The sequence below is a fragment of the Microtus pennsylvanicus genome, chromosome 5, assembly GCF_037038515.1.
Source record: "Microtus pennsylvanicus isolate mMicPen1 chromosome 5, mMicPen1.hap1, whole genome shotgun sequence".
NCBI lineage: Eukaryota > Metazoa > Chordata > Mammalia > Rodentia > Cricetidae > Microtus > Microtus pennsylvanicus.
The window spans coordinates 78599331-78616830 of NC_134583.1; the positions used below are offsets into that span (position 1 = coordinate 78599331).

Here is a 17500-nt window from a genome sequence, read left to right on the forward strand (position 1 = left end):
TAGTAATTAATCTTTTTATCCCTCAAATTGTAATTTTGACTATGAACTGTGCATGGCCATAAATCAGAGGCACATGCACCCTGTACAGTGCATGAATCACAGCCGGGACTCCATTCGACTGCACACACTGTGTTTAACAAGCTTTATAAGGGAGCCATCGGGCTTTATTACGGCTCTGCCTGACTCCAACAAAAACTGAGCCCGGAGGCCCGGGGACACGAGTTAAGATGAAAATACTTATTAGAGTACATTATTTCTTCATGTAGATATCGTTTTCTGTGGAGTAACTCCACGGTGCACGGCGCGACATAAATCAGGAGGTTTTCGGAGACTAATAAGACCTGCCGCCGTCTATTCATTACTCCGCCCGCAATTTGGACCATCACTCGTTAGTAATTTGATGATTAACGCCACCCAGGTCTGCGGAGTGCGGGAGAACACAAAAGGCCAGAGCTTCCTAAGAGGAAGCTTGGGGCTGCCTCGGAAAGTGCTCTCCACAATAATTGGTCACCATTATCCTCGAGTGTGAGCTGTCGGTGCGTCTTGTAAGCAACCCAGGACGCCTTGCACGTACACTCAATAATGCGCCCGAAAGTTGAGGACCACAATATGATTTGACATTCCATCATACATCCTGGAGACAAAGGTCCGCACAGGAATGTGAAGTAAGACATTTTCTTGTTAATAAAGCATTGATCCGATGTATTGATTTTACATGACATGGCTTTTGCTGGGATTTTGCCCTCTTTTTTCTTTGCAAATAGTAAAACCCTTCAAAATGCCTTGGTGTATGTGACATGGCAAAATTTCTAACTCTCTGTGATGTAAATTCTATATGTGTAAAACCACTTCATAATCAGGCCATTAATCATCAGAAGCTGTCAGCATTGACTGGGGGGACAATTTGTCATGTCTCTGCCTCAGCACGGGCAAGGGTGTCAGGCAAAAATGCAGTTCGGGCATCCGGGAGGATGGGCTCCAGGCCCAGCAAACGACTTGGTCCAAAAAGGGTAAGATGAAGTATTATGTTTCTTGCTCAGGGTGTTTGGTGGGGGTGGGGTGGAGGGGTGGCCCAGTGTGCATTCCTAACATGTCAGGTTTCTCCTCTCTGCCAGCTAATCACCACGACTGTTTGACTTAATGAATCGGCCCGATGAAAGGTGAGCAGAAAAGATAGATGGGCAGCCATTATTGATTTCATGCAAATGCTTCTGACAGGTGATAGGCGCTTTAATGCAAGCTCTCAGAAGCTTTATGACTTGTGATGAGCATACACTCACTCTGGGAGATACATTCTCTAGTGTTTCAGCTGAACTGATATCCTTTTTCTATGACCCATGTGTCATAGAAAGCAGTATAGCTACGAGGGCCTCTTTCATCTTGATTCAAACCAATAGGCATCATCAAAGCAAGTAGGTGTGGCACATCAAGAAAGTTCAGGCAGGGTACCAAAGTGCGCCAGGGCCAATCCCCACCAAACTGGATGAGTTACACAGCAAAAGGCCTAGTGTTGCTGTTCCAACCAGAAGACGGCCCTCCCGCAGGGGTCTGGCTATAGAAACTCGAACGTGTTTAGTTAGCAGAACTGTTGGAACCTGCCTCCTCTTTGATGCAAGGGACCATCAGCAGACCTTCACAAGTCCTGGGAGTTCCTGCTCTGGTAGTGGGTCTCCCCATGTACCTCTGGGTTCCCGGGAGCATTGCCTGGTCCCATTGAAGACCTGCCCTGGTCGGCAGCCCTCAGCTCCTCAAGGAGCCCATCAATACCCATGGCTGCTGAAGACTGGTTCAGTCCTCACTGGCCAATTCTGCAACTGGAGGAGAGAGCGCGAGAGCTCCCCACACATCTAATAAACCCTCAGCGTGTCGAGTTTACAGCCTAGAGCCCAGCCGAGCCAGGGCAAGGCACTGGCACGTCCAGTCACAGAGCCCCGAGCCAGGCCAATCAATACCACTTTCCTGTTTTAGAACTGGGTAATTATGAGGGGGAGAGATTGCCTGACCTTTCACCTGCACTGCATTACTTTGCTGATATTAAGATAAATTGCCTGATTTTGGGTAAACATATGCTGCAATTCAAACTGTCAGCACTGGTTTGCTCAGGGATAATTTGTATTGATCTCTCAGCTTCTTCCCAATTTTGCTTACTGACCTCGTGGATAATTAGAGAAGGAGCCCTGGGTGAGCTCAAGTCGGGGAGGAAGAAGAAATATGAAGAAGAATAAAGCAAATTTGTTTTATGTTAATATTTGCCGGCCCACCCCTCACATCTGTCAGCATCAGCAAAGCCATAAATTAATGCATTTGGTTCCCGAGCAATTTATTCCAAGGAATTATTTAGCAGCATGCTTAGTCTCCGAACATGTGTCACTGGGTTAAATTAATTTAAACTCTGCCTTAAACACAACAAAAACAAATGTTATTTTCTGCTGAAGGGGAATGAAACGGTAACGTTTATCAAAAGTGTATCTGTAAGCTAACACATGGATTTCTGTCAAACCTGTAAAAGAGAGGATGAGCTTTCTAATAAATCCCCCCCTCCGGAAGTAATTAGCACCCATTATTTGTCCTGAATTCAAATTTAGCTAAGATGGCTGCTGCATGTAGGCGATGAATGTATGTGTGAAATTATATCGTTAAGATATGTCAGATTACAAGGCTGTTGTATCAAAAGTCATAAAACAAATCTCCCCTGTGAAATATCTCTTTATTAACTGTGCCATAAGATATTAACATTCCTCATTTAGTGGAGGGCCTTTTATCTGTTTCAAATACATTATTCGTCCTTTTGGAGATAAACTGTATTAATATCCATTTGAGTAGGCTACTGTGGCCTAATGCATAGTAATTTTTGTTGGAGAGCTTTTATTTTAGAATAAGAAAATTACACAGCAATAAAACCTGAATGAATCAGAAGCTAGAATGGCCGGGAATCACATTCCATGCCAAATGAGGCAAGCAATCAGGCAGCCTGTGAAAGGCCAGATATCCGGCTATCATATGCGGGCCAGTCTCCAGCGTGGGCCCTACAAATAGAGCCTGACATGGCCACATAGACTCGATTCCACACGCCGGATAGCCTGCAGCTCGGGAAGGACGCATATTTAAATATATTTGAGTGTACTGGAGTTAATCTCGTTACTTTACATGCATTGAAGTCATAACAGAAGAAGCGTTCTAAATATTTAAGTCATGCCCGTGTACTGGGGGATTAATCATAGCGCAATTGATAAAATTTTAACGGTCTGTGATGTCGGTTCAAGTTGGGATTGCCAGAGCTAATGTGGCAGCCGAAAATGGCATCAGGCTTTGAGCTGCAGCTGGGGCCAGAGTAGCTCCAACTGGCCTGCTGCAATTAGAAACGTACCAATGGGCAGCAGGGCCAGGTTTTTCTTTCTTGTGACATCAGTCATTGGAGTTTACATGTTGATGGCTGAACTGTCTTTGTCAGCCATCCCTGCTCGGGGTTCTGTGCTCTTTTCCAACATCCCAAAATGTAAATGGCTTTCGTCAGACTTCAAAGGCTAATCCATTGGTGTGGAAACCCCATTCACTTATGTGAGTAAGGGGGTATGCTCCTGACCATGAATGACACACAGAAAACACTGCAGATCAAAAACAATGCTGCTTGGGGCCAGGATGAAACTCAGCCCCATGAATGTTTGGAAGCCTAATTCACTCACCCAAAATTAACTGAGCAGCTACTATGCTTTCAGGGCTCAGTTGTGCCTGCTTCCCAGTGGTGGGAAACCCAGTCAAGAGTAGAAAACATTGCTATGGACACCCCTCACCCAGACCAGGGGCCCCTTTCCTGGAAGGAGTGGAAGGAATCTTGCGTGAAGGAGGGGCCACAGCGATGAAGTTTTAACTATGACAACAACCTCCTGACCACCTTCCCCTGTCCCAGAGAGACCCGGATCGGGCTGCCAGCCAGAGAGCAGTGGTCTGCCTTGAAGGACTGCTGGAGTAATTGTTCCTGCAGCGATGGTGTCTTTAAAACAGTGTCATTAAACACACGAGGGGGAGACTCCCAGGTAGGAAACAGCTGCTCTGAGCACTGCCTTTCCACCCTGGAAGCCCAAGCCAGCCCGCAGGTTGCGGTACAGCAGAGTCTCCTGCCCAAAAACCCTGACTCCAACAATAACAACAGGAAGACATTCATTTGCTCCATTCCAGCTGCTGGCTGCAGCTATTAAGTGAGCTCCAGTTTCATTTCAATAATGATCGGCTTCCTGTAACTTCCCAATCATGCATTTGTCATAATGCAGTAATTTTCTTGCTACAAACAGATCCTCATAATGAGGCCGTTTTTCACATTAGCAACATAACTACATAATAAGAACATCTGTAGTTCCTTTTCCGAGGGACAAGAACGTGCTTCAATTAAGGCAATGGGTTTGTTAAATAAGATATAGTATATTTTACTAACAGGGATACCCAGACCCTGCCCCAACAGACTAGAAGCCGTCAGTGTGCCTGAATGAACACAGGTTGTAATGTGTAAAAATTAAATAAAGTAAAATTAAATTGCTCAATACAAAGACATTCCTCTAGAGGGTGTTGGTGATTTTAGTGACAAAGTGCTATTTGCTGACAAGTAGTTTACACATTAACCAGCCGAATCCAAGGGGGAAAAATGCCAATAGCAATTATATCACCTTGAGGTTATTAAATGTCCCACTGATAAGTAACTAGGTGAGCTTGACCAGGTGATAAAGACTGCTGAGAGAAAACGATTGCCCCGTGAAGAATGCTGCTCTGCCCCGCTGTTTCTCCAGATAGCTTTTCTTTCAAAAATGACTGTATAAGAAGTTACATTAAAAAATGTGTGGCTTCGGAAGTCAAAATTGATACTTTAGCCCCCCCACACCGGACGTCCCCCCCCTCCCGGCTACAGCACTTTCATCATTCCAGCTCAGAACACTACACAAAGTCCCCAAATGACTGGGTTTCTCTCTCCCTCCTTTTTTTAGGCTTTAAAATGATGCTAAGTTCTCCACTTTATCATCAACTGTCTCCTGCAAGCACATTTCATCTATAAGAAATTCAGATGCTCGGGAAATTAAAATTTCAAAGATCTGCTGCAAAAAAAAAAAAAATCAATGGGGCGAGATCAATGCTCATAGAAATTTCATGAACTTTGAACTGATCCGGGCATGATGATGAGGGGTGGCTGGAGTCGCAGGCAGCTGACGGCTCCTAGTGTGGATGAGAAGCAGCCGGGCAGCAGGGAGGAGGGCCACGGTTTACATGGGCTTTTGCTTTCATATTTTGTTGGACAAAAAATTTTAATTTTTAGTCTATTTCAGGAACAAGTAGAAATGGGGGAAAACCTGACTTCCCAACCCAACGTGTGGCTCTCCCTGCTTAAGAACACCTAATGCTTTGCACACTAACGCGGCCACAAAATGAAATCGGTTCCCTTTGCAGCCGATTGCAGGTGCAAATTAATATTGTAAAATGAAGATCAATACATGGACAGGGCCAAATCAATAGTGGCTAAATTATTGCTGCATTTTCCTCCTCATTCAAGATGAGTTGTGTTTTCCTCTCAAAGTCAATACTTCGCAGCTTTTCTCATTAATTTCTCAATAAATTTGGCAATGAATTTCAATCACAGAACTCGGCAGGGTGAGCCAGGCATTGTGGTGTGCATAGGAAACACAAAGGCCACGCGGTTCCTGCATCACTCACTGGGGTGCTGGCCTGGCCAAGGGACAAACAGGGAAGAAGACCTAAGGTCACCCTTCTGTGCCTGGAGGTCAACCCCAAATTTGATGTTTCCCTTGAGTGGCTTAGGCTTGTCTGGTGTCTGCTCTGGGCCATTGTGGAGGGTGCATGCCCAGTGCCCAGGCCCACGTAGGGCCGGCCTCAGTTTCCCATTTGTTCCTACAGAGCCTATCATGTTCCATCAGCATGTCTTCTCAGAATAAGAAAAGCACCATAGTTGACTTCTAATTGGAATCTGGAGCCTCCCCGCTCACACAGGGAATGCTGTTCTGGTATTCATACAGGCAGCCCAACCGGGCCTCCTGCACAGGGACCCGCTTCCATTCACCACTGCCTGGCAGCGGATGGCAGCATTGTGATGTGACACCAAATGCAGAAAAGGGGGCAGCCCATCTTCCTTGTTACCAAAATAATACCCTTGCTGACAACTGTTGGACTGCATTCAAACACTTTTGTTTACATTCCTCAAAGAATGCACTGGATTGTGGCTTGCATAGGCATGGGGGAACTACACCAACCAAGCCCAGCCCTGCAGCTAAAAAGAAAACCCAACCCTGGAGCCCGAGCTCTCCTCACCACACCTGCCCATCTCAGAATGGCCCAGCTCGGGTACACAACAGATAAAGATCCAAGAGCTGCTTATTCCTGGCATACCACCCTACTTTCCAAGGCTGTCCTGGCATGTACCCAGCTCTCTAGGTAGAGAAGTGTGTCCAAAACGGAGACACCAATAAGTGAAAACCACTCTCCACATCATGCAGCCACTACAAGCTCCCACATGTTACCCCCTGCTTCAAGAAAGCAAGTTCCCTGTGTCTTCATTCTCTCAAAGGTTACGTGGGAGGAGGAGGGAGGTCCTAAAAGTCAAGCAGAAAACACACTCTGTGGAGGGCCAATGGCAATGGATACACACAGTTAAAACCAGCAGGAAAATCTCCATGTAGAGGGAATAGTACAGAAAGCTCTGAGACCCAGCTCTCCTAGGCTGCAGGTACTTAGGTACTTAGGCCATGGCTTAAAACAAAGATCCCTCCTGGCAGCCAAGTGGCCCTTCTCCCATGGCCTTGTGAAAACCCCTACTTCTTACAAAAGTGTAAGGATCATTCAAGATGACCCTATGCCATGTGCCTGCCTTGTTCCGAGCAGTGCATACAGCTGGTGCTTAAAGGTGCTACGGTCTGGTGGCCAGGTTTCTGGAAGACACCAGTCTACATGACAAAGCTACCAAGCACCTCTCATTTTGAGACACAAGATGAACACGCTGTTTGTCTTCTATCCATGCAGTCTTTCCCCTAATAGCTACATGTCCATCAACCTACAAACACATAAGCAGATGTGGTACAATGGAATACTACTCAGACATGTAAAGAAATGTCATCCTGGCACGTGCCAAGGGGAACCTAAGAACATCATGTGATAAGCGAAAGAAGTCAGCCCCAAAGGCCATCTATTATGTGATCTGCTTTCGACAAACAAACAGAAGAGGCCGATCGACAGGGGTGATGATGAGACCAGTAGCTGCCAAAGCCAAGGACAGGAAGAATAAATAAGGAAGAGAATGTGGAACAGAGAGACAGTCCATGCAGGATAAAATAATTGAGTTAGACTAAGGGTGAATAACACTGTGCATATAAAGAACCTTCTGCCTTTAGGTTCTAGGCTTCTGCTGACTCTCTTGGTAGGTAAACTACACCCAAAGAAACATTGAAGCAGATGTGAGGTCCCCAGGGGCACCCCTGCGCTGACCCTCGCACTATCCACACTAGCCCAGAGATAGAACCAGTCCAGCTATCTATCGGCTGAGGAGATGAAGAAGAAGTATATATACGCTATGGAGTCTTACACACGGAAAACAAAATAAAACAAAACCCAGAAATCCTATGTTTGCAGGAAAATGAATAGAACTGGAAAGCACCATGTTAAGGGAAATAAGCCTGGCCCAGATGAATGCTGAATGCTTTTCCTCGTAGGCAAATTTAGATTTTTTTTTAAGTAGAAGGGAGACTCTGAGGGGGCAGAAAAGGTCCAAAGGGAAGAGGGGAGGTACAGGAAATGGTGATGGGGAGGAGAGAAAAACAAACCATCGCACATCATAAATGTGTAGAAATATCATAATGAAACCCATTAACTTACATGCTAACTGCAGGTGGGGGAATGGTAGTCAAGGACTTAATCTGGGTATGCCTGTGCTGAAGAAAGTGTCCTTCTGCATGCTACCTGGCAGGCAGTACAAGGGCTTCTAGAGAGAGCAGAGACCCACGGTGGCTGAGGAAATCAGAAGGCAACTTTGGGCTGAGGCCCTCCTACTTAGAATTTCCCAACATGGTCTACCTTTCAGTCTTCCCAGTGGCATCTTAATTCTGGGTCTTTCAGGCTGAGCACAGAAGGAAAGACCTATTTGGAGGCAAAGCCTTTAAAGACATGGCCAGGTTTAGCATAAGCGCGGAATCCTCGAAAGCGCAGACATGGTGCATAGGGTGCTGCCCTCTACATGCGTCACACGAAGCAGCCCTGATGGCCGGATATGGTGCTGCATGCTGTGACCCCAGCTCTCGGGAGGCAGAGGCAGGAGAATCAGGCATTCAAAGCCAACCTGGGCTTTCAGTTGGAGCGAAGAATGGGAGAAGAAAATAGAGTGTGAAAATGACCAAAAATATATAATATACAAGATGAAACTGTCAAAGGGGGAGGGGAGACAGAGGGAGGAGACGGGGAGAGGCAGTGGGAGGGTCAGTAAGCTCTGCTCTCATACATGTTGGAGATTCCATGTCTTGTAACCCGAGGAGGTAGCTCCTCACCTATGCTTTCATGGCTTCCACGCCCTCCACTTTCTCCCTGGTCACCCAGGAGGGGGTCACATTCTTCTTGGAAATCCTCCACATCCTTGCTGAGCACCCATGGCGCAGTCTCCAGGGCCATTTGCGGAGAAAATCCCGCAGCTCTGCCACCTGCAAGTTCTCAGGGAGCTATGTCTTTCCCCTGAACAAGGAACTTGAGAGCCTGTTTGCATTAAGGCTGTTTTTATTAACTGCTCTCTCCACCTGTTCCTTTCCCACAGGACTGAATCAGTGGGGCTGTAGCAATGTTCACACTGAATGTCTGTCACGGGCCATGTAGATCCCAGGCAGGCTTCCAGGATGAAGACGAGAGTCACTGCCCTTGGCAAGAACTAAATGCTGAGAAGTCAAGATGTGTTTCCCCTCACATGGACACCCCCATTCTTGAGCACCTAAAGAGCTACTGATTTTCCTTCCCACAAGTCACCCACAATGCCCTACTGAGACCTCAGCTTCCATATGCATGAGATAAACACTGACCCCAGAAGGCAAATCCCAAATCACAGAGACCTGCGCTTCACCACCACACTGTGTTTAAAACTGACATCATGCTCCCTTGGTGACCACCCCAATCATCCAACTTTCCCAAGCTCCTGGTTGAGGAGCAGAGATGGACAAGGTGCATCATCCACGGGTGGATGCAGGACCAGTTTCTCTAATGATGCCATGACAAAGGCTAAACAGAACCTGGGGCTCTGATCAAGGCAGAAGAGAGTTCCCGGAAGGCTGGGAGCCCTGTGAGGCGGTGGCCTCTGCTAGCCACAGGCTGGTCTCACTAACAAGAAGCAAGCTAAGTTCACTTGGGGAGTGACTGCTGTTTCCACCCACGGGAAGCACATAAGGAAATCCTTCGTTCTCTGGCTTAGGATATACCACAGCTGGATGACAAGGGCACACACAGCAGCCACCTGCCACAGCCATGAACACACTACAGGAGCCTGGAGCCTTGATGTGTGTGCCCCCGAGTGCTAATAGGCTTAAGCTTCTGTAAAGGATTTTGTGTTGGGAGTACTGTCATCAAAGGAAAAACACCAAGGGGTAAGTGATGAATGGCTATTACTGACACATCAGGGCGTCTACACTGACATGGAGCCAAGATGTTGGCCAGGACCAAGGAACAAAGGCCATAGCACTTCTCCACCCCATGGAGGCTAAAGGAGAGATGCCAGTCAGAGACAAAGCGGAGGGGGTGAAAAGATGGAACAGAACTCTAGCAGAACCCCCGAATCTAACCTCATAACCTTCCAGACTTTCAAATTCTCTGCGGCCACAGGATGCAGACCTGGGCCTATGAAGGCTCAGATATCTCAGGGCTCCTTTCCTTGCCTAGCAGTAGGGTTTTCATACGTGGAAGATTAAGAAGCAATGTTTCAGGAAAGAGTGTGACTAGAGAGAAAGAAAATGGGCCCCAGAATAATGCTGTGTTTTTATAACAGAATCAAAAACACAACAAACAACGAAAACTGTACTCTGAACCTAATGTATACCAAGACCTATGGTGGTTCCTGGTCCCCAAGGAGTTTGTGTTTTAAGTCCCTCCCTATTGCACCTTCAACAGATATGCACCACTCCATCAGTCCACGCCTGCAAAACCAATTATCCCATCAGCTCATCAGGGTACCAGGAAACTTTGCAGTTATCCAGGGTCAACAACCCACATCACAGACTTCCATGTTGTCACTGAGTTTAAAAAAAAAAAATCACACAATGGGAAGAAAGTTGGATCCTGATAATTTTCTACAACTAATTTTAAAAGCCCAGTAGCCAAGCAACAATTCTTTGAATGTATCTTTTCCCATGCTGTTTTTGCAACCCAAGTCTTGGTCTACTCAACTGGGTATGGACAAGACTGAAGAGTTTCTAGAAATATAAACTTTCTATGGAGACACACAGGGACCTCAGTTCAGCTGTCCCAGGAGCCAGCCTGCACAGAAAATTCCAGAGTAAAACACCGACCATATCCTTCTCATGCCCCTACACCATGCATGTGGGAACGAACTGTGTGGGAGGCAGCTCAAGCACTAGGTTATGAGTCAAAGAAGTAAGGCGGGGTCATGCTCCTTGTCCCCATCAGAGGGCCAATGGGCGGTTTATCTCACCTTCCCAGCAGAGTCAGAACCACTTCCTTTTAAGGTTCGCCACCAAGCTCACTCTGCCGCTGCTGCTTCGGTTTCACAAGCGTGACCTGCCATCCTATCTTAGACCTCCTTATTCCATTGCTCTGCCTGTTCTTCACTTGGTCACTTTCATTGTGCTGTGCTTTTAAATGGCCATTAGCTTGTCCTCCCCACACACACTCCACCACCCCCAATGTCTTTCTAAGGGTGTTTTCAAATATGGATCTTTCCCAGCCAGAACTGGAAATAAAACTCCCCTAGACAGCACTTCCAGGGAGGTAGGGTAAGAAACAGGGACCCTGCCTGTGTCAAAGACAGAGAAGTCAGGCCTGTCTCTACCATCCACATCTTGCCTATCCTAAGTGAAGCCAATGACCCTTTTGTCCTTTGGGTAAGACGAATGGCCGTCTCCTGGAAGCCACGTCTTGTCAGGTGGGCTGCGAAGTCAATACCTTCACCTTGGTAGGGAAACTTTGTGATTTATCAGTCCGTCTCCCCTCTTGGGTTCACGTAGCCCCAACATACACAGCCAATCGGGCACATGGAGCAGACCTGGTCACAGCCAGTTGGAAAGCGACCAAAGCCCCCGTGATGACAGACAAATGTGTCTTCTTAGCAACAGCCCAAAAGCACTTGACTTGTACTAATAACAAAAAGGCCACGCTGGTCACCGTGGGTCTAAAGACGAAGCACCCTGTCACCAGCCTGCTTGGGAAATTAGCAAATAATGTTCTTTTCCTTGATAAATGGGTGACAGCTCCGTCTCACCAATCATTTTTAACATTTTGATGCATGCCTATGATCCCACTGGAGGGGCAGAAAAGTTTACTGGCCCTCAATTTTCACATGATGAATGGAAGTCTCTAAATGTGCGATTTCTGTATGAGGTATAGTTCATTTTAAGCAATTCTGGTAAATGGGTGTCACTGATTAGGACAAATTGTCTACTTGTGCTGTGCCTCATTCTCCTGCCCTCCTTCGAGACAGGAAAGAGGAGACCGCAGGGACAGGGAGCCTTCACACAACCCTCTTTAAAGGGATACGTTCTCCAGCCGTACTCCCAGCACCCACCTGGCAGGCAGCAGCATCACTGGTTGTGGCTCAGGCAGTGCAGTGTGCCACCCAAGGGAGGTCACCTGGTGAATGCTACCTCCTAGCCTGAGGGTCAGCCACTGCCATCAGTCCCCACTTCCTTGGGAAGGGGCTGAGGCAGGACGCTTACCAGCTAGTCCTTGTGAAAAACAAAACCAGAAACTACCACCCTCTGCCATCCACTCGTAACATGTCACAAAAAGCAAGAGCAGGGAAAGGAGGATGATGGGAAGAAGATGGGAGGAAGATGGCATTGTCTGAGTCATGGAATAGTTGGGAGCCTGAAGGTGGTCTGAGCTGACAGCCCAGCCCCATGCTACCCTTCAAGAATAGTAACTTGACATAAGAACCATTGTACCCAAGGGTACCCAGTACCGGGGTACGTGGCTGTGAAGAGAACAGTCTTCCTGAAACACCTGAGACCTGGTGACAACGAAACCACCATCGTGGGTGTAAAGGTATGATCATAGCATACTTAGTGAAGACAGAAAGGGGAAGAAGTGTGCCACTGGCTGCCTTGCCAGGGGAGGACGGAGTCACTGAAGACTTTGGGTCACGATCCCTACATGCTGGGAGCCAGCAGGATAGAATGTGTTCCTGGATTGTGTGCATTGGTGGCTCAGAGCTTTAGGGCTGAAACAATTGGGCAGTTTGTGCTTAACGTTCAGTTTAGCAGAGTGCAAACGATACAAATTTGTGGGCGGCCAATTAAAATCACTTGTTCTACAGATACAAGTGATTTGTTGGTGGAACCACAGGGCTGGCTGAGAGAAAAGAAACCAGAACTGGCTAGCTGTGGTTAAGAGTGTTTGGATCCCATGGTTTAGACAGAACCATGTCTAAATATTCACAAGTAACCTTTCCACATGACAGAAACATAAGGGCTTTTCCCAGGTAAGAGAAAATGGGATGGAAGGTGGAGACCAGCCAGGAGACTCAGCAGGAAACCATCTCCAGACAGGTGCAGGATAGAACTGACACCCCTCAATATGGAGCCACTTTTAAGGCACAACCTGACATCTTTATAAAAAAAAAAAACCTAGAAACCGTATGAGAAAGAACACAAACTGCTTGCAATTTCTGGCTGAAGGATGGTCTCCCAAATCTGACAACAAATGCACACAAGTCTTTATGAAAATGTTCCCAGCCAATGAACGCATCACAGACCTGGGACCCTTCCAGGTATCCGCCGCGCGTCCACTTTAGATGTGTCTATGCCGCCTGCCAACATCTTGTTGAGTGACTGGGCTCAGTCTGTTACTGGCGACATGTTGACTCCCAGTAATTTGTGATAATTTCTTTAATTGAGCAAAAAAGAATTCTCCAAAATGAGGGTGGGTCAATCAAACTTCAGGGCAAGAGGTCAACAGAAAAAGCCCCCGAGTCCCATTCCTGGAGTCTAACTAGGCTTAAGCCCAAGCCACACCATTCTTATTCTTCTGTTAATCAGGAAACATTCTGCCAAATGTCCGTTTTAAGGAAACACCACACACACACACACACACACACACACACACACACACACACACACACACACTTCACACTTGAAAACAGATCTGCAAAAGGAGTTTTCATGAGAACATAATCTCAATTAGAAGCATACAAAATTCTAGGCCAGCTTAATCAGGTAACGCCATAATGTTTCTCTTGTAATTAAAAAATAATTTCCCTTATTACTCTTAACAATTTGGTGCATTTGCACCAGTAAAATCATAAAAGCAAAAGCGGCTTGATTCTCCTGTATGGTAAGTTCCTCAGGTAGGTGATTCCAGGACTGTTTTAATTATTATTAAACAAGTCAATGGTATGCTATTAGACAAATATTAAAACAAGCATTGCACTTGGTTATTAATTTGAACTATTCGCTTTTAAATGCAGCAAATATCTCATTAATTTAATTTTAGGTGCCCACCAGTTTATATTGCATTTTACAGTCTAAAGGCAATTTACTATTAACTGGCAATTACATACACAGTGATTGTTAATTCTGCTCCTAAGTGCTAGCCGCTCGAAAATTGTTCTCTCTCTCTAATTTCTGACCTTCTTACAGCAGGGGCGAGGCTCGCTGGGAATACAGAGAACTCCTATGGAAGAGCTGGACATGTCATTTGTGGCTCATTCTTTTAATTCACCGTGCTAATCAACTGAACCGCCACAGCCTCCCAAGGTAATTGCGACTTGAGAGGGACTGTGAACAGCAGCCAAGGGGCTGGATGGATGGGGCCTGACCAACCTTCCCTTTCCGGGGGCAGAGGCTGAGCACGACCACTCTGGGTTGACTAATAGGGTCTGGTTTTGAAAAATCTGGTGTTTCTCAGGTCACTGTAAACAGCTCATTTAGACCTCTGCCAAGTCCCTCCCAGGCTCTGGCAGGCTGGTGGCAGCCCCTCCTCCAAGCCCAGGTTCATTATCCAGTGGCCCTGCGGCCCCACAGCTGGCCTCATGCCGGGAAGGTTAAATGTGAAGGTGTCCCAGCAGCCTCCGGGGCCTGGGCACACTGATGGGAACCAGATGCCCAGGGGACGGCGCCCATGTTGTGACATCCAGAGTGGCTGGCTCAGTTTTCATTTGGGGAGAGTGAGTCCCTGTGATTACCTCATTGTCCCCATCAATTTCAGGGCAATGCAAATCAGACAGAAGCTTCCAGGCCAGACAGGTTATGACCCCACCTCTCCTCAGCTCCCTGAGAATATAGAATCCTATATCCCTTACACACATGTGAAATGTATATTCCCGGTAATGATCCCAGACACACACACACACACACACACACACTACTAGGAAGGGCTGAGCTTGCATAGCCTCACTGCAAATACCCACACATGGGGAAGCAGGAAACCCCCAACCCCAGGAAAGCAGGCCCTGAGTCTTGGGGGCTAACAAGTCCAATCAGCTTGAAAGTAGACGTAACCATGCATAGTGGACAGCGACTCTCAAGAAAGGTTCATGTGGCTCTCACAAGCTCGGGAGACGCTGCTCTCCTTTGGGAGGCAATGGACACTGGTCCAGGAGAGCATTCCACTTGGCCAGAGAGCAAGGAGCCTCCGAGAGAGTGCCCTTCCCCACCCACCCACCCCAGAGAACCAGTAACTGGGGATGCTACCATGTGACTCCTGCCAGTCAATGACAAACAGCTCCTCCCACCCTGCACAGCTGCATTTATTCACAAGTGTTCAAACCAGGACCCATCTGCAGGAAAAGGAATGTCCCCACTTCTAAAAGCGGCCGTCTTCAACACTCAGACAAAAAAGCCCAAGAATATAAAGACTGGGGGAAGGATTCCTAGCATAAGCCTCCCAATAACACAGCAGGACCCCCTAACAACATAACTTGAGAACAAGGAAGACCTGCTTGGGAGGAGCAGGCCAGGCTTGCCAACTGTGGCCACAGGCTCACTTGGGTGCCACCGGCCAAGCCAGGCCACATGAGCAGCACAGGAACTCACTCAGTACACCCAGCCCTGACATGTCTCCCACAGCCCAGGGTCGGTCTAAGAGCAAGCGCACGCCATCTCTGCATCCATGGGACTCGAGACATAAACAAGGCTCCCACGAACCCTAGTTGAAGTCTAAGATGTCAGTGGCTCTCCACAGCGGGTACTATTTGCTAAGTGCCCTCTGTATGTCAGACGCTTTAAGTTGTCCTTGATCCTTGCCACAGCCCCATGAGGGAAAGAGGAGAGAAAATTGAACTTGGAGAAGTTCAAGTTCACATGGTCCCACAGCCAGCACCCTGGGACACACTGAGCTATCTAACCAAATATCCTCTGTGTTTGCATAGGACCTGCTGCCCCTACAGCCTGCCGTTCCTGCCGTGTGGTACTGTACACCAACAGCTGCCTTGAGGAGCTATATTGAATGGGGGGGGTGTAGCTGTAGCTCATTCGTACACACGACCCCAAGGCAAAGATACTGGGGATGACCAACCAGGCCCAAGACAAGATTCCAACTTCTGACCTCCCCAGGACGGGACATCCAGTGTGGGTGTCCTTCGCTGAGCAGGAAGGAGTAAGTAGATGTTCCTGAATTGACTATGGGTTAATATTTAATACTGTAAGTTGAAAAAAATCTAAAGTTGAATGCGAATAGCCATCTAATGCAATGCACTGCACATCACTGAGTGCAGCCTACCTTAACTATGTGCAGAGCACTTAGAGAAACTATTGAGTCTGACGTCCATTTCATAATACTGCACGTAGATAATAGAGCGTAGAACTGCACATTTACTGAACGCTATACTGAAAATAAAAAAAAAATACATACTGGTAATGAAGAGGTGGGCACATCTTCCCACCACCAAAAAAGTCAGAAATAAGCAGAACTATTGTAATTTGGGGAACAACTTGCACATAGCCTTTAAAAGATGTCCCAATTTTTTTTAACATTTTGTTTTGACACGCTTTTATTTTTTATACACTGGGGGATTCAAAATCTAGAGGAACTCTTCTCTCTCAACCTCTCAACTTGAGGCCAAGACTATTCAGCGCCCCAAAGTAGATGGGTACGTCAACTTTTTGCTATGCCCACTCCCCTGTATCCTTCAGTTCTAAAGATCCTGGTGCCCCCCCCCCATTGACCAGTTAGGGGTGCTGGGTTGTCAGGAGCTAGATGCCTTGGGTGGCAGTGGACCTGCTGAGGAACAGGGGGTCTGTATGCTGCCGCCCTGCTCTTTCAGTACTTCCTAAGAGAGGAGAGATGTTGCCACTTCCACCATCTCCAGGAACTTCAATGTGGAAGGAAGGGCCTCAGAACCCTCCGCGTAACCTGCCTGCTGGCCAGGACAGAGGGTAGCACCCAGTGGGATACTAGCTCAGCTCCAGAGCACCTTCAAGTGGTAAAAGAGTGATCAAGCCCAGGGCTCTAAGCCCTACAGTGTGGAAGACACCCAGTCACTACACATCCACAGATAATCAGCAAGGGTCCATCCCGCCCACCTTCGCTGGGCTTCAGCATCAAAATCATTCCTCATGCCTTACAGCTTGTGGAGCCGAGGGAGAGTAAAAGCCAAAATGCAGACAGGCCTTCCTGAAGGTGAAGTTTATTTGCGGCATTTCTCCATGGCAATCTCCAGCAAATCATGTCAATTATGCACTTGTGTGGGCAAAGCAGCATATAAACACCTCTGATATACCACTTACGGGAAGTCAGTCACACAAGCCACCCAGCCTATCCACTGGGGCTCGGGCTATATACTTACTACATATATGTATGCTCTCCGGAATGTAGATCCCTTGCAAGTAATAGCACCCTGCAGGGACTAAGACCCCTGGCTTCCCCTGGATAGGTGACAGGCTAAGACTTCTCCTTCCCAGTCACAGCTCGAGCAACTGAAAAGCAGTGATGAGCCTGACCCTGATTGACAAGTGGGTGGGCACAAGGCCTTGCAAGCAGCCGGGCATGAGGCAGCCACTCCCATGGAAGCTGGAAGCTGCGGCAGCTACCAAGAACTCTCCCTCCAGGCACCACTCTGCTCTGTTGGCGAGAGGCAAAGGCCTTTGGATGGGAGGAAATGCCAAGGTCACAGGGCTGTGTCTGCCCAGCCGTCGTGAGCTGTCTCAGATGCAGATGGGAACATACACCTGATCAAACTCAACAGCACGCCATGCCTCGCTTCTGCCTCCCGTGGGGCCCCTGAAGACCACCCCACGAGGCTCTGCTGAGAAGGAGCACCCACCGCTGCCCCACAGAGGCTGGAGCTGCATACTCACCGGTGTAGACAAAGCGC

General features: G+C 47.6%; 1 protein-coding gene across 14 annotated transcripts in view; it reads right to left on the minus strand.

The window, feature by feature from the left end:
* The window catches only part of Ebf3 (EBF transcription factor 3), a 115803-nt gene that overhangs the window by 10918 nt on the left and 87385 nt on the right, over window positions 1-17500 (minus strand). For all 14 annotated transcript variants that reach the window (XM_075972604.1, XM_075972601.1, XM_075972597.1 and 11 more), the window contains one exon: window positions 17484-17500. This exon is cut by the window's right edge and continues 110 nt beyond it. In XM_075972604.1, coding sequence (XP_075828719.1) covers window positions 17484-17500 — 17 coding nt within the window. The remainder of the gene's footprint in view (window positions 1-17483) is intronic.